The following is a 22,515-nucleotide window of genomic DNA, read 5'->3' on the forward strand; positions in this document are numbered from 1 at the left end:
GGGTGGTCACTTGACGAGGCTCTGGAATCTGAACTTTATTCGAGGGAGGCGGGATGGATGAGGAGGAGTCGGGGCCACGCTTGGAATGGACTGGCCGAGGGCTTGCTGCAGTCTCGGGCATCACCACCCCCCGAGAAGGTAGAAGGTGTCAGGGAGTCCGGAGGTTTAAGGTGTAAAGGTCGAGACCTGGGAAATGGGCAGGCTGGGCCAGGGCGGAGGCTGGGAAGGTAGGTAGGTTGCTGGGCTGCCTCTGCCTCCGATTGTGGCTGGGCCAGAAGGAACCATTTTTCAGCCCTGCGGATCCTTTAAGCCCAGGAATCGCGCGGCTCCCTGAGCCGACTTGTCAACTGCCAGTGACCTGAGGGAGGAGGACCTGGGAGAAAGGACTCCCAGGGCAGTTAAAAGACATCTGAACTGCGCGCCACAATCAGCCCTAAATTCCCTTCAGTTATTCAGCTCAGGCCTGACCTCATTTGACCCCGACGCCCCAGACCCACTCGCCTAGGGCATAGTTGCTTCCGGTTGCGGGGTGCGCACCTGAGGGGGCGTGGCCGCTGCCCGGAGGCCAGGCTCGAAGGAGTTAATCAGAGGCCCGGCTCAGCCCCGCCCCCGGCAGGCCGCGGAGCCTGAGCCCCAGCGGCGAAGCGGAGCGGCCGCCGCCCGCCCGCCCGCCTCCGCCTGCGGGGAGCCTGCCCGCCTGCCCGCCGGCGCCCGGGAGCGCCACCTCCACCGCCCGGCCCAGGCCCAGGCCCAGGCCCTGCGCAGAGCGGAGCGGAGCGGCGTCCACCCGGGCCCAGCTAGCCGGCGAGGCGGGGGCGGGCCCAGGATCTTCGGCGAATCTTCTATTCTCTAGAGCGGGAACCCGGGCGCCCCTGATCCGTTTGGGCCCGCTCCCATGGCGAGTGCGGCCTGCCCGGGGCCCGGGGACCCTGCCATGTGAGGCAGGCCCCGGCCTGGGGGCCCGGCCATGGCCGGGGAACGGCCCCCACTACGGGGCCCTGGGCCCGGGCCTGGAGAGGCGCCGGGGGAGGGGCCCCCGGGGCCGGGGGGCGCGGGAGGAGGCCCGGGCCGGGGCCGCCCCTCCTCCTACCGGGCTCTCCGCAGCGCCGTGTCCAGCCTGGCACGCGTGGACGATTTCCACTGCGCCGAGAAGATCGGGGCCGGCTTCTTCTCTGAGGTCTACAAGGTAGGACCAGCAGAGAGGGTAGAGGGGCGGGACCGAGCCTCAGACGCGAGGCTGGAACTAGGGGCCTGGACCCTGGCAGTCTTCCCGACTTGCGCGGGACTAGTCATCCGCTACCGCCCGCAGGTTCGGCACCGACAGTCAGGGCAAGTCATGGTGCTGAAAATGAACAGGCTCCCCAGTAACCGGGGAAACACGCTACGGGAGGTGCAGCTGATGAACCGGCTTCGGCACCCTAACATCCTAAGGTGAGCGGGCCCCAGCCGCTTGCTGGGAAGCTTGTTGGGGGGAGGGGAAAGATCCCGCGGGAAAAGTGGGAACTGTGGAGAGGCCGAGGCTCTTACAGCCTACCCTGCTATCTTTCCCATCCTCCTCCAGGTTCATGGGGGTCTGCGTGCACCAAGGGCAGCTGCACGCTCTTACAGAGGTGAGGATGGGCCAAGAAGCTGGGGGACCCCCTCACCACCAAGGGGAGAGGGAGTCAGCGGCCCCGTGCATCTGCGGAGGAGTAGTGGGAGGCGGAAGGACCCAGGGGAGGCTTCCCAGAACGTCCCTTTAGGCAAACCGCAAATAAAAGGCGTCAGCTGGTCCCATCCTTGGGACTCTTTAGAGGGTGCTGTCCAACAACAGATCTTTCTGCAGTGATAAAAATGTTCTGTTTCTGTGCGGTCCAAAACCATAGCCACTTAGCCACAAGTTGCTGAGGAGCACTGGAAATGTAACTAGTGTGACAGGAACTGAATGTTTAATTTTCTTTAACCTTAATAATTTAAATAGATGTACATGTACCGGTCCTGACAGCCTTAGGATATGAATGGGGGACCCTAGAGCACAGACTCACCCTGTTGACCTTTGTGTGATACTCCTGAGTGTCCCCAGGCTTAAAAGTGGGAGACCTAGAGAACAGACTGAAACTTTGATGTTTGTTCCCCTTCTCCTCCTATGTCCCAGTATATGAACGGAGGGACCCTGGAACAGCTGCTCAGCTCCTCCGAGCCCCTATCCTGGCCTGTCAGGCTCCGCCTGGCTTTGGACATCGCCCGTGGCCTGCGGTACCTGCATGCCAAAGGGGTATTCCACCGAGACCTCACATCCAAGGTAGGCAGGCCAGGTGGGTGGAGGCATGAAAGGGGATTTGAGATTCACTCGATTTTAATTAGTGGATAACAGGCAATATTAGGATGTTGGGGTAGCAAGACATTGGAGTATGGGGGACTGGGATGAGGGAGAGTGCTCTGAGGGACTGAGAACCATTCTGTTTAAACCAAGAGATGGGTGATGCTGCAAGATTGGGGTACATTGGAGAACTGGGAGATCAGAGAAGATGGGTTTATTCTGGAATGACAGGTCTTTGAGGTGCATAGTGGGAAATCAGAGAACAGAAGGTGATGGGTATGCGGGGATACTATATGTATATGTCAGAACTGTCTGATCCGACGGGAAGACCGAGGCTTCACAGCTGTTGTGGGTGACTTCGGGCTGGCTGAAAAGATTCCTGTGTATAGGTGAGGTGAATGCCCTATCCCCATAAACCTCCCAGAAGGCCCTTATCTAAGAAAAGCCCACAGGCATGTTTCCTTTGGGGTGGGGAGTGGGCTGACCTCACCCCCTTTTGTTTGGGAAGGGTGTTTGGATGGGATATTCCTGACCACTCTGCCCCTGCAGGGAAGGGGCAAGGAAGGAGCCATTGGCTGTGGTGGGTTCCCCGTACTGGATGGCTCCAGAGGTGTTGCGAGGCGAGCTGTATGATGAGAAGGTAAGATGTCAACCCTTGAGGTCCCCAAGGCCTTCCAGAGACCCTGGCGATTCTCTTGTAAGGCCCCATCCCAAGTTCCTCAGCAGCTCTGCAAGATACTCAGAAGACCCAAGACCTTACCCCTCTTACCCCCTCCAACACATGGCAACTGTCAAGACTCCCCCGAATTCTGACATATTCTGACATGGAACTCTCAGTGCATCCCCCTGACGTTCTCTCCTACCCCAGGCTGATGTCTTTGCCTTTGGGATTGTCCTCTGTGAGCTCATCGCACGAGTACCTGCAGACCCTGACTACCTACCCCGGACTGAGGTGAGTGATATGCCCAGGTTTAAAAGGACGCCGTTCATAACCAAGGAGGGTTCCCAGAAGGTTGAGGCCCTAACTGGAGGCAGCAGGAAAACTGGAGGAAGGCTGACTCGGAGGCATCTCATCTCTGTCCCCACAGGACTTTGGGCTGGATGTGCCTGCTTTCAGAACCCTGGTAGGGGACGATTGCCCACTGCCTTTCCTGCTCCTGGCCATCCACTGCTGCAGTGTAAGAGCCTCACTCTCTCCGCTGCCCTCCACCCCCAGCCAGCCCAGGTGATGGAGGAACACTCAGGGACACTCTTTTGGAGCTCTGAGTGAAGCTGCTCATCTCTCCCTATCAGATGGAACCTCGCACTCGTGCTCCCTTCACTGAAATCACCCAGCACCTGGAGTGGATCCTGGAGCAGCTGCCTGAGCCAGCCTCCCTCCCCCGGGTCCCCCTGACACGCGGTCAGGGTAAGTGAGCACGGCTGAAGTCCTTTTGCTCCTCTCTTCCTTAGAACTCGGAATTATCTGAGGAGACTGAGTGTTTTATTAGTTGAGAAGGCTGGGGGCAGGAGTGCGGTGAGAGGACGTCTCTAAGCAGATAGTTTTCTAATTCTAGAGCCTGGGGGGTGCAGAACAAGGGGAGAAGAGGTACAGGAGGCTGGCGGAGACATCTCCCTCTTTCCAGAGCACCCTTTTCTCATCTCTAGTCCCACCAGCCTCCCAGTCAGTTTATGAGGCCCTCAGGGAACTCTGAAGAGTGCTGAGAACAGTAACCACAGAATTCTCTGTCTACAGGATCTGTTCCAAGAGGGGGTCCCTCTGCCACACTCCCCAGGCCAGACCCCCGGCTCTCCCGAAGCCGGTCAGACCTCTTCCTACCCCCATCGCCAGAATCACCCCCCAACTTGGGGGACAGTCTGACTCGAGTCAACCCCTTTTCACTACGGGAAGACCTCAGAGGTGGCAAGATCAAGCTCCTGGACACACCCAGCAAGCCAGTCGCCCCTCTACCCCTTGTACCACCATCGCTACTGCCCTCCACCCAGCTGCCCCTGGTGACCACTCCAGAGACCTTGGTCCAGCCTGGGACACCTGCCCGCCGCTGCCGCTCGCTACCGTCATCCCCTGAGCTTCCCCGACGGATGGAGACAGTACTGCCAGGTCCTGGCCCTCCTGCTGTGGGCCCCTCAGCTGAAGAGCAGATGGAGTGTGAGGGCAGCAGCCCTGAGCCGGAACCCCCAAGACCAGCCCCGCAGCTGCCCCTGGCCATGGCTGTGGCCACAGACAACTTCATCAGCACCTGTTCTTCGGCCTCCCAGCCCTGGTCCCCTAGATTAGGACCTCCCCTTAACAACAACCCCCCGGCCGTGGTGGTGAACTCCCCGCAAGGCTGGGCAGGGGAGCCCTGGAACCGGGCCCAGCATAGTCTGCCCCGCGCAGCAGCCCTGGAGCGGACAGAACCCTCGCCGCCCCCTTCAGCTCCCCGGGAGCCTGAGGAGGGGCTGCCCTGCCCCGGCTGCTGCCTCGGCCCCTTCAGCTTTGGCTTCCTGTCCATGTGCCCCCGCCCCGCACCGGCTGTGGCCCGCTACCGCAACCTGAACTGTGAAGCAGGCAGTCTCCTCTGCCACCGAGGGCACCACGCCAAGCCACCCACCCCCAGCCTGCAGCTGCCTGGGGCACGCTCTTAGCAGTGGGGCCTGTGGTCTCTGGCCTCCACCTTGGCCTTCAGGATGCCCCATGAGGATGGAGAGCACACGCTGGACCGCGCCAGCCCTGGACGGGCTGAGCAGCTCTTGCCCCTGTACAGGGGAGGCTCAACATGGACGCAAGGAACAGAACATTTCCTTTCCAACCCCTGGGCTTGCTCTCCTGTGGGGATCACTGAACCAGACAACGCATTGCTGACACACGAGACTAACACGTGCAAATTATTTAAAAATATTTCAATAAAACTGCCTGGCTGGCTCCGGGCTGCCCCCATCCACTCAGCCCGTGCGCCCTCCCCACCCATTCTACTATGAGAGGTTTTGGGTTGTGGGGGAGCGAAATCTCCTCTAGAAGCTTCTTCCCCGTTCCCTGGGAACAGTCCGGTTTCTGGGACAGGGTCTCCAGCAGGCTTGCCTAGAAATGCTGGGCCTGGGTCAGCCCTTGGCGGGGCCCTGTCTGGGCAGAGTGAAGACACACTTGAGGAAGGCAGATCTTAGGACCCACAGGCTACAGGTCAGGGCTGAAGGGCACTCCTGTTGTTGAGTACCTGGAGGATTAAAGCATCAGTGAGCTCCACGGTTGACTGCCACTGAGAATCCTCATCCAGCTCACCCCACCTCCTCCCCAGCAACCTGGACAGCCACATCACCAGCCTCCCTTCAGTTCCAGGCCTTCCCTGCCCAACACTCCCTTCCATAAGCAGACCAAGCCCCTGGAGGCTGTGACATGGCTGCCGCCTCCAGAAACAAGTTTTCCCCCTGTCCTCTGTGTGAGACCCTCTGCCCCCAGGCTCCATGCCTCAGTCCCACCCCCACACTTACTGAGCTCAGTGCAAAGAGTGGTCCCTATCTGGAGACCTGAAAGCTGACATCTCACAGATGGAGGGAAGAGGAACCTGACACTCCTCTATCTCTGCGTCCAGATTCACCCACTTGATTTCTAGCTTGGTACATCTTCGACTGGGATACCTAAAGGGTAGTGAAGTAGCACAGGGTTAAGCTCTGGCCCCTCCTATCCCATCCTCCCTTCTCTTGCCCTGTATAAACCTAACCCAAGTCCTAACTCACCCTGCCTGCTGTGTGTGGGAGGGTTCAGGGACAGGTGTCTGGACTCGGACCCAAAGAGGCTATAGGACCAAGGGAGGGAGAAGATGCCCAAGTTTTCAAAGACGGAAACTTCAGTTAGGTAACTACCCTGCTTCAAGGTCCCTGGGGTTGGTCCTCAAAGTTACGCCGATTAACTTCCTTTCTCACTTTTCTGGGGCAACTCTGGTGCCCCAAGTGGCCTTGATTGAAAAAGTACAACTTCAGTTTGGGTAGCCTTGTCGGCTGTAAAGTTAGAAGACCCAAGGTGGTTCATCAGCTGTGACCCCTAGCTGAATCCTCAACTTATCCCTCTGAGACAAAGATGACATAGGTCCCAAACTAGTTTTTTTTTTTTAAGTAAAGCATGTGCCAGGGAGTGCTGGGTACTGAGGACAGAATACAGAGCATGCCTGCCCTGACAGTTATTAATCAAAGAAGAAATGGACACATGGGTGATTATAACCTCAAAAGTTTTGAGAGGATGACCTGGAGGGAGAGTTCATTACCATGTCTTTATGAAGGGGTTATAGAGGATTTTTGTTGCCCCAAAGTCCTAACAAACTTACCGACTGTACCAATTTCTGGGGCCAACCCAGTATTCAGCTGGACCATCTGGTGGCACTATCTTCCGTAAGTTTCTGATATAAATCTGAGAAGTCTGAAGGGAGATTAAGAGACCAGAGGTGTGCAAGGAGTGATGGGAAATATTGGAATGGGGGAGAGAGGGGGTGTCAGGAGGAGGGGAAGGAAACACTAGAGAGGCTATGAGCTTTAGCAAGAGGACTGTACCCAACCTTGGTGTATGACATGGCCTCATTGGTGACCATCCCCGCACCCTTAAAGTGCCACCCTGCAGATACAAGCTGACCCCTCATTACACGTGCATGCATGCATACCCACACGCACATGCTGGGTAAGAATTTCTGCCAGTCTGTGAAGAGTCATTCTGTGGATGGTTCTTGTCACAAGGAGCCATTCCCTTCAATCCAGCGCACCAGGTATGGAACCTGTCTGCCTGGGAGACCATGAGAGTCAAAGAACCTGTTGAGCAGCCCAAAACTGACCAGAAAGCTGAGATGCGAGACAGGTTAAAGTAAAGATGGCTTGTAAGTTTCGACTCTCATGCCAGCCCTAATCAGTAGGTAGGGCCACCTGGAGCTCTGTGCTGAGAGGCTTCATAGAAAAGGGATGCACGCCCTGGATGCACTGCCATCCCTGACTCGATGACATATGTCCCTTTACCCAGCAGTACCCACTACAGTCTTTGAATAGGGATTTGCTTACTGTATATGATTGAGAAACATCGCTGGTTTTGGCCAAATCAGAGGACAGAGATTTACAATGGCTTTGGCTTTCCATCCAAGTTCTCTTAGTAACTGAGATGTAAAAGCAACTCTTCTCAGCCTGTATCCATCCCAAGGGACAGCAGGAATCTAAAAAGCAGAAAGAGTGTGACAGCACTGCACTGCCCAGACCCAGGAGAGGGATCTCAACACTCAGCAATCTGGTTGCTAACAATATTCCCTGGAGTGGAACCTCAGTGCCTTCACTGACTTCTGGTCCTTAAACTTTGCAATCTATTTTTCTTTGACTACCCTGGAAATGCCATACCTGTGCATACTTAGTGAAAGCCTTTAACATTCAACAATTTTTCTCAAAACCTAGAAGGTTTGGATTTCCCTGGTGGCACAGTGGATAAGAATCTGCCTGCCAGTGCAGGGGACACAGGTTCAATCCCTGGTCTGGGAAGATTCTGCATGCCACAGAGCAACTAAGCCCATGCCCTAGAGCCCAAAAGCCCTGAGCCCACAACTACTGAGCCCACGTGCTGCAACTACTGAAGCCTGAGCATACCTAGAGCCAATGCCCTGCAACAAGAGAAGACACTGCAATGAGAAGCTTATGCACCACAATGAAGAGTAGCCCCTGGTCTCTGCAATTAGAGAAAGCCCGCACAGCAACATAGACCCGGCACAGTCAAAGAGCAACCAATTTTTTTTTTTCAATCTGGGAGGCTTATTTTAAAAGGGCTGGAGGTACTATCCCCAATTTCTGAACAGTTGCAGTCGACCCCCCATTTTGGTTACTCTTACCTGGGTCCCCAGTAAACAAGTGATCAACGGGCCTCCCATTCATCTCGTTGTCTCAATAGCTCCCTAACGCATTCCCCAGTGCATATCCAAAACTTCCCCTCATTCCTTAAGGTGCTAGCCACTAGCTTTCCCTCCAGTCTTCCACAAGTTGACAACCTTGCTTCCTTCTTTGTTGAAGTTGTCAGACACTTGACGTGTGAACCCTCTCCATTTTCCTCCCCTCCATCTCAAAATTTGTCTCTTTTCTCTCCTCCTGACCATTGGTCAGAAATAAACCTCCCTCTTTCTTTAACACCCCAGTCTGTGCTCCTGATCCCAACCCACCTCTCTCTGCTGCTTTGTTCCATCCATCCTACCTCCCCAAAAATCACTCCTTCCCCTCCAATTCCCTCTCTTCTGGCCATATTTTCTCATCCCCACCCAGCTACTCCCTTGAGTTACTGTCCTACAGCAACTTAAAGAGATATAGAAGTCGGTGTGGCCAGATGAACGAGGGTGAGGGGATGAGCGGCACACTGAAAGGCAGGTAGGGACCGTGGGAACCAGATTGAGAATTTTTTATTTTTAGATTATGAGCAAGAAAAAGTCAATGGAAGGTTTTACATCAAGGCATTTTGTTCTCTGGCTGTATCCCAAGTGCCTGGGCACAGTGCTAGACACAGTATGTATTCCATAACTTTTGATGTAATTAATTAACTGACATGATCTTAACTGGAATGACATGATAGATTTTTGTTTTTAAAGGATCACCCTGGCTGCAACATGAAAAGTGGATTTGGAGGAGGGATATTTAGAGAAAACATTCAGCAAGCTGTTGCAGTTATCCTTGCAAGAGGTGAGGATGGGCAAAAATGCAAATGGATACACAGAACTGATGGTGGAAAAACAGAGGAAATTCCTCTCTGGCAGAGCAGGGCCATCTGCTGAGAGTGAGAGAGAGGGTAGTGGGATTCGGAGAGCCACTAGTGTGGGGTCCCACCTGAGGTTGAGACTAGAGTTTTGTGGGACCAAGCAGAATGACTGCACAGCTTGTCACCCCTGGGTGCAGGCATGTGTGTTCATCCAGAGTTAAGATATTGCTAGTCAGATATACCAGAAGGACAATGGAACCAAGGAGTGAGTGGGGTGGCTGAAGTAAGGGGACAGGCCCCCAAATCAAGATGGGTAGAGAAAGAAGTGAAGACAGGTGATGGCTGATGAGAAGGGAGGAAACAGGGGAGCCAGCAGGTAGAAGGCCTCTGTAAGACTGAAGAAGTGTGGGGGTCCGTTGTGGTCAGAGCAAAGATCTGAACCGTCCTTTCAGCGGAAGTGTGGTTTGGGACGCTGAGGTCTAGGTTCAGCTGTGGGGATGGGGGATGGCAGTGGGGGTGGGCAGTACTGGCACGAAAGTGAGGCTTGTAGAGAATGAGGTTAAAGAAACCAAGGCTGCAGGTGTCTGTACATAATCTCTTTGTTTACAGCTTTGGGGGAGTATCCAGATACCCCTGAACTAGACAGAGCCTAACCTCTAGACAACCATTCCACAAGCAGTCCTGTCGTCTCGGGCAGGGGACCCTCCCTCAACCTCAGCCTACTTTGGCAGACCTTCTGTGTGTCCCCCTCCCTCATCCCCACATACTGCTGCACTCCTCCTTTCAAAAGGGATGAGCAATTCCACCCTAGTTCACTGCCCTACAAGCTCTCTGAGAGAACCTCAGCTGCCTTGCCCCAACTCCAGACTGTACCACAACCATCAGTAATTCTTAACCTTTGGGGGAAGCTCAGCTATAGCAAGAATTAAGTAAAGTCTGGTAGCCTGGCCAGCCTTCTGTTCCACCTGTAGTGTTTCCTGACTCTGGTTCTCTCTATAGAAAAACATGTGAACAATCAATTTCACATCCAAATTCAGGGAGTTTCCAGATCCTTGACACTGATATGCCCTGAGCCCTGAGATGAGCCAGATGAGCCCTGAGCTTGCTGCTCTGTGTCATTTGCACTGCTGGCTGCCACCCTCTTTTCCCACCTTAGAGCTGGGTGAAAGTGAAAGTCACTCAGTCGTGTCTGACTCTTTACCACCCCATGGACTATAGAGTCCATGGAATTCTCCAGGCCAGAATACTGGAGTGGGTAGCCTTTCCCTTCTCCAGGGGATCTTCATAACCCAGGGATCGAACCCTAAATACAATAGGTGGCTAGATCCTTGCCCCTGCTGGCCAAGGCTGCACAACTCATGTCCATGTCAGCCAGCACTCTGGTTCACCACTCCTTTCCTGAGCAACTCAGTGGCGCCCCAGTAGATAGACAGACCCCTCGCTTCAATCCATCCCTCATGGCAGGTCCTCCCATCTCTCCTTTCTCAGAGCAGATACCTGGGGAGGGGCACTTGAAGAAAGGCCGTAGTCTTTCCCGCATACTGTTCAGCCTCTGCTCCAAGTTCATCCTCTCTGTCTCCTTATTTCTCAAGGCCTCTTTTGTCTTCTCCCCGTCAGACTGGCAGACCTGCAACTGCTCTCTGGTAGCCTGGCCAGCTTTCTGTTCCACCTGTAGTGTTTCCTGACTCTGGGCCAGCTTCCTCCTGGATCCCTGCAAATCCTCTTCCCTCTGCCCCAGCTGGGTTATCTTCTGGCTCAGCTGCTGCCTCAGGCTGCTGTTGGTGGCTTCCAGAACCCTGTTCATTTGCTGGAGCTGCCGAGACACCTGCAGATCTGTTTGGCCATAAAGAGAGATTCAGGACATCATCAGCCATGCCCCGGTAACCCGAAGCTTCAGCATCAGTCCCTTTTCTGCTTCTTGCAAGTTTGTCCTAACAGGCTGGAATGGAATATAAGATCTGACCACCTAAAGCTTCAGGGGCCACAGGGTTAGGTCAGGACAATCTAGGAAGTCACTGCGCTCTGAAAACATACCTGGCTAGAAACCAGCCCAAAGCTGAGGCTGTGGTGGTAGTGACTCCCCCCCTGCTGAGGAAGGGCAGCTGCTGGGGAGAGTGGGGGAGAACGTTGTTCCGGATAACTGGAAAACGAGGGGCAGCCATACTCACAGCGCACTCCCAGGCAGGTGGCAGCCACCGCGCACATCAGGCAGGTGAGGAGCAGGCCCAGAACCAGGTACCGCATGCAGGCTGCATGGCCTTAGGGAGACAGCGGGTTGGGGGGGTGTGCAGTGAGCCCCACGAAAATTGATAGACCGAGGGGTGGGGGGAGGGGTGGAGATTCGCGGGAAAGATCATCCCACGAAGGACGGGGAACGCTAGCTGGGCAGCGGGAGGCGCGCGCGGGCCTGGGAGCACCGGGTACTCACACCAGAGAATCCGCCCGGCAGCTGGTGACGTCACGGGGCTCCAGGCAGCTGTTGGCTGCTCTGACTGGGCCCCTGCGGAAGGGAGAGACTCCTGTGAAGGTGGGAAAGCCCAGGAAATGCCCCTTCTTCCCACCCCTGTCCCCTCCACCACGCGAGACTCCAATCTGTCCTAAGGTGCCTTCAGCCGCTGCTCTGGGCCACCCTTAGCGCTCTCCGGAGCTCCTCATCTCCCCTGGGGCTCCCGTGCCCCTCCTGGGTCTTACCTTATCCTTTCCCCGGGGACCCTCTATAACCCTTCAGGGTCTCCCTTGATCTTTCCCTCTGGGGCCACTCATCTGCCTCCCAAAACCCTCTCCCCAGGAGTGCTCTCCCTTCCTTCCTCTTCCCTCTCTTCTCTTCTCTCCCCTCTCCCTAGGGACTCCCATTTCCACTGGAGCTCTGCACCCCAACAGGGCTGCCCTGATCCCTCCATAGAGCCCTCCCTCCCCACTGGAAGCTTTATTCTTCCTTGGCTCCCGTGATTGGTCCTCATTCTCTTCCTGAGAACCCCCATCCTTTCTTCAAGGATACTGTCCTCCCAAGAATGCTGTGGACTCCCCCAACTCAAAACACAGTCCCTCACAAACACGCATTCCCCAGGCTCCCCAGACCTGCTTTACCCCGTAATCCAGAGGAAGCCAAGCTCGAGGGTCCTCCTGTTCCTGGGGGCACATTCTCATAGGTGAGTTCGCCATCATCAGTCTCTGGGTCTGGAGAGAAGAGGAAAGGTGGGATCAGGATGGGGGTCTGTGGGGTGGGAGTGGGGTCTCGAAGGAGGGTGGAGCTGCAGAATCAAGGAGCTGTTGCAGCTGCCCTTACCGTGCTCTAGCCGGCTGGAGCTGCTCTTCTTCAGGGGAGCCTTCACAAACCGCAGGTCTGCATAGGTGATGGCCTCAGCCATGGTCCTGGGCACCTCTTCTCCCACTGGTCTCCCTCCTCGTCCACCAGCCCAGGGCTACCCTGCCACTCTCCCCTCTGCCCTTGACCCTGACCCCTTCAAACAGTGAGGCTCTGTGTTGCCTCTGTGACTGACGGCTTCACGCCTTGCCCTGTGACTTCCAGTCACAAAAGAGGAAGATGTGAACCCGTTTCAGATAGTTGGGCTCAGTGAAGCAAATGGCATCCCTGAGCCCTGGGCAGAGGGGCAGGGGAGGGGAGACTGAGGCCCAGAGCCGGGGGTCAGGGCTGGGGGGGTCAGAGAGTCAGTACTCAGGCCTGGCCTTGCATCTTGCCTGTGCGCCTCCTTCTTGCATCCCAGACCCGCTTTGACAGTGCTGGGCTCCAACAACTCACCCTGGTCACCTGATTTGCCCCACACTCCTTTCCTGGCTGCCCAGTCCCTGGGCTTTCTACGTGCAGTCAGAGCTCTTTTGTGCTCAACTGACCGCAGACGGTCTCCTAATCACTGCTCCAGGGTGGGGCTCTACCCTCCCATCAGATTGGGGGGTCCTAGTCTGGAGCCCTAGCTCTCCCTCATCCTGGGAGTCCCAGCAGATCTGAGTTCCCGCAAGAGACCTCAGTTCAATTCCAGGGTTGAGAAGATCCGCTGGCGAAGGGATAGGTTACCCACCTTAGTTTTCTTGGGCCTCCCTCGTGGTTCAGCTGGTAAAAAAAATCCGCTTGCAATGAGGGAGACCTGGGTTCAATCCCTGGGTTGGGAAGATTCCCTTGGAGAAAGGAAAGGTTACCTACTCCAGTATTCTGGCTTGGAGAATTCCATGGACTGTATAGTCCATGGGCTCACAAAGAGTCAGACACGACTGAGCAACTTTCACTTTCACTGAGTTCCCGGAATGGGGTTCCCTTACTTGGTGGGCATTTTCTCTTCATCAATTTGGGGACTTTCAGGGTGGTCCTGACTCCCTTTCTGCTGTTGTCCTACAGAGCTGCCAGGAATCCCACACTTGGGGAAATTTTCACTCCAAGCTCTTCCTGGAGATGTGGCAGCCCTTTGGAGGATGCAGAAGATCTGGGACTAAACTGCCTGTCCTGTGTAAACACCCCCAGATTCCACAGTCTTTCTCTGGCCTCCTCCACCTTTGGTGCCCTATTGGTCACCCTTGTGGCCCATCAGCCCCTTCCTTGTCCCATCCTGCCTGGAAGCCTATGCAACCCCTGTGTTCTGGTATCAGCTAGACGGAGCAAGCTGAGTCCAGGAGGCAGAAGCTCTGGGACAGGCGGCTGGGGGTGAGGGCAAGGGACACCCCCTGTGTGTGCCCACACCACTGACTGTTCATGCATCTTGTTGGGGGTCAAGGAACAGACAAACAAAGGACTTGCATAGGGATGAAGATGGACTACAGCTTCTCATAGGGAGAATGGCTGGGTTCTGAGCGGGAAGACTTTGGACCAACCAAGGTTTTACTATCTTCTTAGTTGGGTACTGGCATCTCTCTTACTTTCCTAGCAAAATTCTTCCTTTAAAAATCCCTGCAGGAATTTCCCAGTAGTCCAGTGGTTGAGGAGGCATCCCAGGTGGTAAAGAACTCACCTGCCAATGCAGGAGAGGTAAGAGACTCAGGTTCAATCCCTGAGTCGGGAAGATCCCCCGGAGAAGGAAATGGCAACCCACTCCAGTGTTCTTGCCTGGGGAATCCCATGGACAGAGGAGCCTGGTGGGCTACAGTCCATGGGGTCACACAGAGCCAGACGCGACCGAGGTGACTTAGCACCCACACCAGTGGTTAGAGCTCCATACTCTCACTGCCAAGGGTCCAGTTTCAGTCCCTGGATGGGGAACTAAGACCCCGCGAGCCACATGACATGGTCAAAAAAAGAAGCACCTATATTGTTGTTTTACACACAGCCCAGTAAAAAAGGGGGGCAGTTGTGGGGGAAGACCAGGGACTGAGAGGCCTGCAGATGGAGGACAGGAAATGGGGGGGTTGCTGAGGAGAAGTGCTCCCTAAAGTTCTTTTACCAGGATGTGACACCCCCCCCTCCGCAAAAGGGCCCACTTGGCGGGTGAGAAGAAGCTGGGACAAGATAAGGTACAGAACTGGGAAAAACCCACCCCAACTGGGTGACGTCCGCCCCCTCAGAACCCCCTCCCCCATCACCGCAGCTGTGAGGAGGAAAAAGGAAGGGGAAAGAGGTCCTCGCCACACGCTAGCAGCTTGTAGTGTATGGTTACTGGTGTGTGGAGGGGCGCCGAGACGGGCTTGTGGCTCTGATGGGAGCCGTGCCCAACGGTGACGCCCAGTTTGCCCCAGAAAAAGTGCCACTGACACAAAAGAATACATTTGTCACCTGAGAAACACGTCGGGGGGAGAGGCAGACGTCCACAGGGGTGTGAGTGTGTAGGCACGCACACACATCCCCAGGCCTCTGCAGTCTGTCAGGGTGTCTGTACGGGGTGACCATCTCTGCTCGAGCCTGTCGCGGGGTGAAGCCCGGAGGAGTCTGTGGCCTGAACAGTGCCTGTGATGGCTGTGGTTTTTTCCCAGGGTGGGAAATGACTGGCCATTTTCAAAAGTCTTTAAAGGTCGTGGGGACAGATTCTACAAGTATTTCCTTCTTTTAAGGCTCATGGTTTCCTAAGGTGTTTCCCTGCAGCTGTTAACCGTCCCTGCTTGTTTAAAGTTTCCAACAACCCAGCCCCCTCCCCTGGGGGAGGAACACGGTCAGACAGCGACAGTGGCGCATGTTGTGACTTCCTGGGCCCTCGGGGGCCTGTGAAAGTGAGTGGGAGTGTACAGAGCAGCTGTGGTGAGTGGGGGCGGTCAGGGCACTTGAATCTGTGAAGCACAGGGCTTAGGGCTGGGGACAGCAGGTGTGTAAATCAATTGCAGGAACACTTGCAGGAATTCTGTAAACTGGAGATAATGTCGCAGTTTTCAGAACCTGTATGCAACAAGGCCTGGGTGCCAGGTAAAATGTCAAAAGCAAGCTATCACTATGTGCTCAAAAGAGGACTCAATGGGCATGCTGCCTAACTCGACTGTTGGAGAGGCTTCAGGAGGCAGGGTGCCCAAATGGGGTTGAATGAGCTTCACATTCATAATGCTTTGGATGTCTTAGGCCAGCTGGCCTGTGTCTCTGTCCTCTTTGGCTCTTTTAGTGATGGATACACATCTCCTTATCTCTCTGCATTCCCTCAGTCCCAGATCATCGTATGGAAGATGGTTATGAGAGCAGAGTCTGTCTCCTTCCCCAAGTGTGTCACGTGCTATCTTTGTGATATTGACACACATATTTCCCTTTGAGGCTGGACACCAGAAAGGACATCTGAAAGTCTGAGCCGCACCTCAACTGCTCAAGTGTCAGGAATGCCTGGGGGCTTCTCAGAGCTGGGGGGCCAGTGCTGTACATTTCAGCTTTTCCAGGATCATAATTTCAGCTGAGATCCTAGAGGACAAACACCAGAGCCCATTTTGTGTCCTCTCCTGATCCTCCATGCTCATTTCAGGGAGTGGTTCTACAGTAGACAAGAGGAGGGGGCCCAGCTAGGAGCATCGGAAAGAATTTGCTGTGTGGAAAAGGGCTTGGTGAAGTGCAGCCAATATCAGGAAGTCAAGGAAGTCTCCCAAGACTCTGAAAGTCAGGTTCTGTCCACCTTCATTAGCCTAACCCACTGACTCCAGGAGGCCCTGATCTACGGACTGGGTGTGATAGGCGAAAAATGACCTCTTCCCAGTGTTCACAATCTTAACTCCCAGAACCCGTGCATAGGTTACTTTGCCTGATGAAATTGTAAATGTGACTAAATTGAGAATCTTTATAAGGGGAGATCACCCTGTTTTACCCTGAAGGCCAATCTAATCATAAGTCCTTGAAAGGAAGACGTTTTCAGGGTCATGTAAGGAAAAAGGTTCGACCTTGGAAGACGGGGCAGTTGTGACATGAGTAAGATGCTGCAGGCAGAAGAAGGGGACCACGAGCCGAGGAATGCGGGCAGCCTCCAGAAGTCACCTCACCTCACCCCCAGAAAGGAACCAGCCCCACTGACACCTTGACTTTAAGCCAGTGAGATGTGTCAGAACTGTAAGATGAGAAACTTGTATCTTTTTTTTTAATTTTTGCTGGAGGATAGTTGATTAACCATGTTGTCTTAGTTTCAGGTGTATCAAAAAGTGAATCATTATACATATACATATATTCCCTCTTTCTTAGATTCTTTTCCCATATAGATCATTACAGAGTATTGAGTAGAGTTCCCTGTGCTATACAGTAGGTCTTTATAAGTTATCCATTTTATATATAGTAGTGTGCATATGTCAATCCCAATCTCCCAATTTATCCTTCCCCACTGGTAACCATAAGTTTGTTTTCTATATCTGTGATTCTATTTCTGTTTTGTAAATAAGTTCATTTGTAGCTTTTTTTTATTCCACATATCATTTCATATGATATTTGTCTTTCTCTGTCTGATTTACTTCACTTACTGTGACAATCTCTGGGCCCATCCATGTTGCTGCAGACAGCATTGTTTTTTATGGCTGAGTTATATTCCATCATGAATATGTACCATATCTTCTTTATCCACTCCTTTGTCGATAGACATTTAGTTTCCTTCTATGTCTTGGCTATTGTAAATCGTTGATGCAGTGAACTTTGAGGTGATGCATGTCTCTTTTCAAATTATGGTTTTCTCCAGATACATGCCCAGGAGTGGAATTGCTGGATGGGGTCGCACAGAGTCGGACACGACTGAAGTGACAGCAGCAGCAGCAGCACGGTAATTTTATATTTAGTTTTTAAGGAGTCTCCATGCTGTTCTCTATAATGGTTGTACGATTTACATTCCTACCAACAGAGTAGACGGGTTCCCCTTTCTCCACACCTTCTCCAGCATTTATTAGAAACTTGTATTTTTTTAAGTTCATGGTAATTTTTTGTACCATTTTAAGTTCATGGTAAGTTCTAAGTTCATGGTAATTTTTTTACAGCAGCAGGAGATAAGTTTCCTGAACTATGGAGGAAGCATGATGTAATGGAAAGAACTTGGTATAGATAAAGAAGCCAGCACGGCTGCAGTGTGTCACTTTGGGCAAGTCACAATTTCCTGTCTGTAAAATATGGGATTGTCTAGATAGCTGACATCAGTTAAGGGGATCCTGTCTGGAGATATTGTAGATGTCGATTTTAGCAAAAGCGTCACTGAAAGTCTGTTAAATCACTTCAGAGTCAGGAGAGAGGACTGTGGGCCATTTGACAGCATCATTAAGAGGGTTTGCAGCTCTTTGATCACGGAAGCTAGAGTGCCAGTAGGTCTCCAGTGACTACCTTAGGCCTCTGCTTGGCCCTGTCTTGAATGGCGACCCAGAAAGCACATTCATATACGGTGATGGCACAGAGCTCTAAAGAAAAGTAAATATACCGAAAGGCAAACTCATGATTCAAACATTGCAGCAGAGCAAAATGATGGCTCCAACCACAGAATGAGATATAATAAAGATAAATAATAACAGCTAGCATATATTGAAGAAATGGAATTTGGGGCTTAAAATTTTATGTAAGCATCAGTTGGAGGCAGTCCTGGCTTAACGATAGTTTATGTAAAAATGTTTGAGGCAAGAGGCAGTTATCAGTCATTTTGGAGCTTGAAGGAATCTTAATGAGCTCAACTCACTTATTTTACAACTTCGGAACTGCACTCAGTAGGCTATAAGTTCATTATGAATTAGCCGTATGACTAGGAGGGCAGGTGACAAAAGGCCACCCTGTAGGACTACAGCTGCTTTACCACAGATGCCAAATATTATGCCGGCCACACCTACAGCCCCTTCTAAGGTGTCAGACCCCTACTGATGAGGCAGCCCTAGACCCCCAAAGTTGTGTTATGTGACCCTCCCCCCAACCCCTCTGACCTCAGTTGATTGAGATAACCAAGTGGCAGCAGATTCAAGGCTGGTCAGTCCAGAGACCATCCCTCTGGGGTGGCTTGGCCTAGAAATCAGGGAAGATGTGAGGTTATCAAATGCGAGCTCTCAGGGGACTTCCCTGGTAGTCCAATGGTTAAGACTCCAGGCTTCTACTGCAGAGGATGTGGGTTCGATTCCTGGTCAGGGATGTAAGATCCCGCATGCCATGCTTATGGTGTGGCCAAAAAGGAAAAAAAAAATTAGTTTTCAAGAATTTAAATGGGAGAATGTGGAGATGAGCACTTAGGTAGCAGTGGGAGCAGAAGGTGAAAAGGATGCAGAGAGAGGGACTATGTGCTACCTGGAGCCCTCCACGCTTAGCAGTTGTGCCTGGCTCCTCTCTCACACACTTAGAGCTGAATGATTATTCCCTGGGTAATCCAACCTAGATAGGTCTGCTGCTACCTAATGGGAGCAGGTGGAATGCGTCAGCACCCAGGAGATTCATGGGCACCCCTTGGTGCTCTGTGCCCTGTGCCCGGTGATACATTATCCACACATGGGCAGTGATGGCCACCACAGCTCAGACCCCTTGGAAATGATAGTCTGGGTTACCCATGGGACAAGCCATCCATACCACCCTCAAGTGCTGCTTGAGAACAAGGAGGAGTCCAGAATGGATGTACAGGAGAAAGAATCTCAGCTGCAGCCTTAGCAACCAAGCACAGCATTGTAATTTGTCCCACCATCCCACTGACCCTCCTAGAGTAAGTTTTTCTTCCTCTTTTTTTATACCTTTCCACTTACAAAAAAAAAAAAAAAATTATAATTGTCTGCTCAGGGCTTAGTTGTGGCGGACAGGATCTAGTTCCCTGACCAGGGATCAAACCCTGGCCCCCTGCATGCAGAACATGAAGTCTTAGCCACTGGACCACCAAGGAAGTCCCATCTCCTCCTCCACTTGTGAGAAGCTGTGACCTTGGAGAAGTGGTCACAGTGTGACCTCAGGAGGGGCATGAATGGACCTGAGCTATGCAGGGGCAGGCACACAGAGCCTCAGACATCCCTGGCCCCCAGGCCTTCCCATTGGGTGCACTTCTTCCAACTGCCAGGATCTCTGCAGCTTTTCATTGGCAGGCAGTGAGAAGCTGCTGGAAATCAGTGCCTCCTGCCAGAACAGCTCTTAACTGATGACTGGTGGGATCTGGTGTACATCCTAGCAACTCACCCTGGGGGGTTAACTCTGGGGGCATATAGTCTACCCTGGCTTTCAGAGTCCTCCAGTAACTGTGAGCCCCAGTTTTCCACTGGGGAAATTTCCCAAGTGGACATTAAATGGCATCTCCTTATTAAATTGCATGTCCCTGACTCCTAACAAATTTGAACATATTTCAAGTTTGCTAAGCAGTTGAATTTGCTCTTCTATTAATGTTAGATTCTTTGTATTTCCTTCCCCCTGAGAATTTTATTTTGAAAATTTGAGGTCTAAAGGAAAGTTAAAAGAATATAAAAGCTGTGAAAGCTTATATATCTTTCATCTAGTATGTCAGTCAAAGCTCAAACTGTTCTCACCACATAAAAGGAATGTTAACTATGTGACATAATAGAGGTGTTAGCTAACTATGGTGGTAACATAATGTAATATATAAATGTATCACATCAACACATTATACTTATCACACTTATACAATGCTGTATGTCAATTATATCTCAATAAACAATGGCACAGACAAGCAGACCATTAGGGTATGCATGCTGCTGCTGCTGCTAAGTCACTTCAGTCGTGTCCGACTCTGTGTGACCCCATAGACGGCAGCCCACCAGGCTCCCCCGTCCCTGGGATTCTCCAGGCAAGAACACTGGAGTGGGTTGCCATTTCCTTCTCCATAGGGTATGCATATTCATGCATATATATATATGGTAAACAATCTGCCTACGATGCGGGAGACGTGGTTTCGGTCTCTTGAGTTGTGAAGATCCCCTGGAGAAGATAATGGCAACCCACTCCAGTATTCTTGCCTAGAGAATTCCATGGATAGGGGAGCCTGGGCTACAGTCCATGGGATCACAAAGAGTCGGACACAAGTGAGTGACTATCACATACATATATGCACATAATTTTTTTTCAATTAAGAGATTTGTTACATGGGAAAGGAAATGGCAACCCTCTCCAGCATTCTTGTCTGAGAAATCCCATGGACAGGGGTGCCTGGCAGGCTACAGTCCATGGCATCGCAGAAGAGTTAGACACAGCTTAGTAACTAAACAACAACTCCTGCCTTTATCTTTACCCTTTAAATTTAAATGCCTCTCCCAATGTGGATGAGAAATTGATCTGTGAACTTAGTTACTGCTTCTCCATTCTCTGGCCGCTGAATAAAGCTTGCTCTGTGACCAAAAAAAAAGAAAAGAAAATTGATTTGTTACAGGAAAGTGAAAGTGCAAGTCCCTCAGTCGTGTCCAACTCTTTGGGACCCCAGGCCAGAATACTGGAGTACATAGCCTTTCCCTTCTCCAGGGGATCTTCCCAACCCAGGGATCAAACCCAAGTCTCCTGCATTGCAGGTGGATTCTTTACCAGCTGAGCCACAAGGGAAGCCCTACAGGAAACTGCCGTTACTGAATAAGGAAATGGCAACCCATTCCAATATTCATGCCTGGGAAAGGTCCATTCATCCCATGGACAAAGGTGCCTCGCAAGCTATATGGTCCATGGGGTTGCAAAGAGTCAGAAACAACTGAGCAACTAACTATAAGAGCTAAACAGTCTATGGAAGGCTGTTATCTTTGCTTCTGATGCTGGAGTGTGGGGTCTGCAGGGCAGGCAACTGGGAAGCAGATGGATGAAAAGTAGGGGGGAAAGGACAGACCAGAACCCACAAGGACAGCCTGGAACCCAAGCAAGTGTCTCAGTACCTCAGTTTTGTTGCTGTGAGTGTTCTGCAAGAGATGCTGTGTTCTCCCCCAAGAGGCACCACTGCTTTGGAACAAAAGCCCAGCAGGTACACAGTCCCAGCCAGGCATTGGCTCTCAGTAAGGTCAGCCACCTGCTCCAGGGCCGTCTCTTATGTCATCCTTACTTTCTCCAACAAACTGAATTCCCATGTTCTGATATACATAAACACCTACTTTTTGATTCCTGTTTACTTATTGATTCCTTTCTACTTATTGATTTGATTAGTCTTAGAGCATGTTCTGATCTATTTGGTAAAACAAATCTATTTCTTTTTAAAAAGATATTTGTCCTTGACTGTTCTTTGAGAGACAAATTGGAACTATATTAACTAATAGTATACTTTAATTTGGGGAGAATTGACTTTTTTCTGGTTTTTAAAAAACATTTATTTATTTCTTTATTTGGCTGCATCAGGTCTCAGTTGCGGCACATGAGATCTTGGTTGAGTCATGGGGGACCTTTTTTGTTGCCCCAGTGGCATGTGGGATCTCAGTTTCTCCAATCAGGGATGGAACCCACTTCCCCTGCATTGGAAGGTGGATTCTTAACCACTGGACCACCAGAGAAGTTCCTTCTTCTGATACGTTATCTTCCCTTCCAAGGAGATGGTTGACAGAGTTTCCTGGTGGTCTAGTGGTTAGGACTCAGCACTTTCACTCCCTGGGAGATGGCTGATTTTCTGTTTGCCCCACTCTCACTTTGTATCTTATATTGTTTAACTTCATATGAGTATGTTTGAAGTCAATTCTTGACTAAATTTACACACTATAAAACTTCCAGTCAATTAAAAAAAAAATTAGAGACTTCCCTGGTGGTCCAGTGGTTAAGACTTTGTCTTTCAATGCAGGAGGGGAAGATTCAATCCCTGGTCAGGGAGCTAAGATCCCACATGCCTAGTGGCCAAAAAACCAAAACATAAAGCAGAAGCAGTATTGTAACAAATTCAATAAAGACTTTAAAAAGAAATCCTGGGAATGTAAGGTACAGCATGATGACTATAGTTAATAATATTGTGAAAGTGAAAGTGTTAGTGGCTCAGTCATGTCAGCCTCTTTTAATCCCCATGGACTGTAGCCTGCCAAGTTCCTCTGTCCGTGGAATTCTCCAGGCAAGAAAACTTGAGTGGGTAGCCATTCCCTTCTCCAGGGGATCTTCTCAACCCAGGGATCAAACCTGGGTCTCCTGCATTGCAGACAGATTCTTTACCATCTGAGACACCAGGGATACTCTATTGTATATTTAAAATTTACTAAGGTTTTTTACAGTTAATTTTTATTGGAGAATAGTTGATTTACAATGTTGTGTTAGCTTCTG

General features: G+C 51.8%; 2 protein-coding genes and 1 long non-coding RNA gene across 7 annotated transcripts; 2 read left to right on the forward strand and 1 right to left on the reverse strand.

Annotated features, from left to right (window-relative positions):
- The first annotated feature begins 584 nt into the window (after window positions 1–584).
- Window positions 585–5,254, forward strand: TESK1 (testis associated actin remodelling kinase 1). The gene is made up of 10 exons (XM_055426988.2): window positions 585–1,186; window positions 1,310–1,431; window positions 1,562–1,610; window positions 2,135–2,281; window positions 2,606–2,688; window positions 2,849–2,939; window positions 3,168–3,251; window positions 3,388–3,477; window positions 3,593–3,707; window positions 4,035–5,254. The coding sequence occupies exons 1-10, from the start codon at window positions 968–970 to the stop codon at window positions 4,925–4,927; spliced, it is 1,893 nt and encodes a 630-aa protein (XP_055282963.2). The 5' UTR covers window positions 585–967; the 3' UTR covers window positions 4,928–5,254.
- An 80-nt stretch (window positions 5,255–5,334) lies between these two features.
- CD72 (CD72 molecule) lies at window positions 5,335–13,043 on the reverse strand. 2 transcript variants are annotated; one of them, XM_088837955.1, is made up of 9 exons: window positions 12,262–13,043; window positions 12,054–12,152; window positions 11,404–11,475; window positions 11,144–11,233; window positions 10,473–10,808; window positions 7,316–7,464; window positions 6,598–6,689; window positions 5,768–5,914; window positions 5,335–5,493 (listed from the first exon to the last, which is right to left on the reverse strand). In XM_088837955.1, the coding sequence occupies exons 1-8, from the start codon at window positions 12,341–12,343 to the stop codon at window positions 5,773–5,775; spliced, it is 1,062 nt and encodes a 353-aa protein (XP_088694081.1). In that variant the 5' UTR covers window positions 12,344–13,043; the 3' UTR covers window positions 5,335–5,493; window positions 5,768–5,772. The 2 variants fall into 2 exon arrangements, with proteins under 2 accessions (XP_088694081.1, XP_055282964.2); XM_055426989.2 differs by having other exon boundaries at window positions 12,063–12,152; window positions 12,262–13,023.
- On the forward strand, window positions 11,492–22,272 carry LOC148777345 (uncharacterized). 4 transcript variants are annotated; one of them, XR_016037854.1, is made up of 4 exons: window positions 11,492–11,577; window positions 12,043–12,124; window positions 17,039–17,119; window positions 20,811–22,272. It is a non-coding gene; the product is annotated as an uncharacterized LOC148777345 (long non-coding RNA). The 4 variants fall into 4 exon arrangements; XR_016037853.1 differs by lacking the exon at window positions 20,811–22,272 and adding an exon at window positions 17,331–18,418; XR_016037851.1 differs by lacking the exon at window positions 20,811–22,272 and having other exon boundaries at window positions 17,039–18,418.
- The last annotated feature ends 243 nt before the right edge of the window (window positions 22,273–22,515 follow it).

The sequence above is a fragment of the Moschus berezovskii genome, chromosome 7 (genome assembly GCF_049115385.1).
Source record: "Moschus berezovskii isolate FMDL1 chromosome 7, NW_MosBer_1.0, whole genome shotgun sequence".
In the NCBI taxonomy this organism is placed as follows: Eukaryota; Metazoa; Chordata; class Mammalia; order Artiodactyla; family Moschidae; genus Moschus; species Moschus berezovskii.